Below are 1,491 nucleotides of genomic sequence, written 5' to 3' on the forward strand. Positions count from 1 at the left end.
GCTTTGGAGAGGTCCCTAACAGCAGACTTTCCCATGGCAATGCACCTTTTAATTCATAAGTTAGCCCTCCTCAAACCTCTTTGTAAGGAGGAATATCATATACATTCTACTACCCATGTTATTTTTGTTGTTGTTTGTTTCTTCTAGTCATAGATCCATTGTCATTAAGACTACTTCAATGTCTCTCAGGCATCTCATGAAGGCCACCTACTATTTCTTCCCTTCCCTGTGCCACGTGTACTTAAAATTTATGGCATATGAACATCACCTTCCTGCGCTTCTCTTTGTAGTGTTTAGCATATTTGAAATTAAGCAATTATATCAGTACTGTTTTTATGACTTTCTTTGCAAAATAGAAGCACCAACATAAGAACCATGTTTGCTAATGTCACCTGGATTTTTTTTAATATAAATTGTACAATTTACCATCTAGGTACTAAATTTGCATTTATGATGCAAATTAATGAATTAGTGTTACCACCCATTCTTCAGTTTGGTTTACAAAACCTGAACTGAGTTTTGTTAATAAGATTATTAAATTTAAGAAGCTTTCTTTGACAAAAAATTAGTGAATAAAATAAAAATTTAATAAAATGTAAATATGAACACAACATTTTAAATACAAGATATTATAAATACAAAAGAAGCTATATAAATCAAGAATCATAAATAAATAGATAGGTTATAAATAAATAAATACACACATATCAGGGCAGTTTTGTGTTACAGCCTTGTGTTCTTATAGCTCACTGTTGCACATACGTTTGCTTAATACTGGTGACAAATTAATTGCTGAATTCAGTTAAATAAATAGTGACTAAAACAGAAATAAGAGTCTTTAGAAATGACCAGAGAATACCTATGAGTGTGATACCATGTCAGTCATTGAAAGTCAAGTCAAGGTGAGAGCAGGTCTTCATCCTTTCTTCTTAATCTTTCTTGCAAGTTTGTTGATGAAAGTAGGAAAGCTTTCCTGATTTCCACTCTGACGACCTCCCAGGCACAGTCACTATATTCCTTCCCTTTCAGATAGCGACGTATTCCATAGAAGTACCTTTTCACAGCCAGTGTAGGGCCATCAGTTGCCAGGTCCGATTCCTCCTTTCCCATTTCCTGCACAAAGCAGGTCTCGAGGTGTTCCAGCTGCAGGTGGAGTCCACTTCGGAGCTGCTCCAGGAGGGTCGTGTTCCAAGCAGCAGAGGCAGCCTGTGTGTGGAAGAGCTGGAAGATCTGCTGGAGGGTCTGGTGGAGGACGCTGCCGGCCTGGTTCTTCTGGAGGTGGCTGCCGTCCGCCATCTCCCGGGGCAAGCTAAAGTTCTGTCTGTCCTTGAGACAGAAGAAAGAGGAGAGTCTCTTCATTTGTCCCAAAAGCTCAATGGTCTCATTACTGGCCAAGATGTGGTTCTGAGACAGATCACAGCCCAGAGATGGAACAGAGCCGTAAGTGGACACTATTATTAGGGCTGCCACGAGAGGGAGTAGGATCGCCAT

General features: G+C 39.5%; 1 protein-coding gene across 1 annotated transcript; it reads right to left on the reverse strand.

Annotated features, from left to right (window-relative positions):
* Positions 1-897: 897 nt before the first annotated feature.
* Positions 898-1,491, reverse strand: LOC102872483 (interferon omega-1-like). Its single transcript, XM_006881270.1, has one exon. It carries the CDS (start codon positions 1,489-1,491, stop codon positions 898-900), a length of 594 nt encoding a protein of 197 aa, XP_006881332.1.

This window comes from Elephantulus edwardii, unplaced genomic scaffold, assembly GCF_000299155.1.
Source record: "Elephantulus edwardii isolate Elephantulus edwardi_28Jun2011 unplaced genomic scaffold, EleEdw1.0 scaffold00014, whole genome shotgun sequence".
NCBI classification, from domain to species: Eukaryota; Metazoa; Chordata; class Mammalia; order Macroscelidea; family Macroscelididae; genus Elephantulus; species Elephantulus edwardii.

Coding starts and splice junctions, on each gene's coding strand:
- LOC102872483 (XM_006881270.1), bottom strand. CDS start 1,491: ATGGCGATCCTACTCCCTCTCGTGGCAGCCCTAATAATAGTGTCCACT.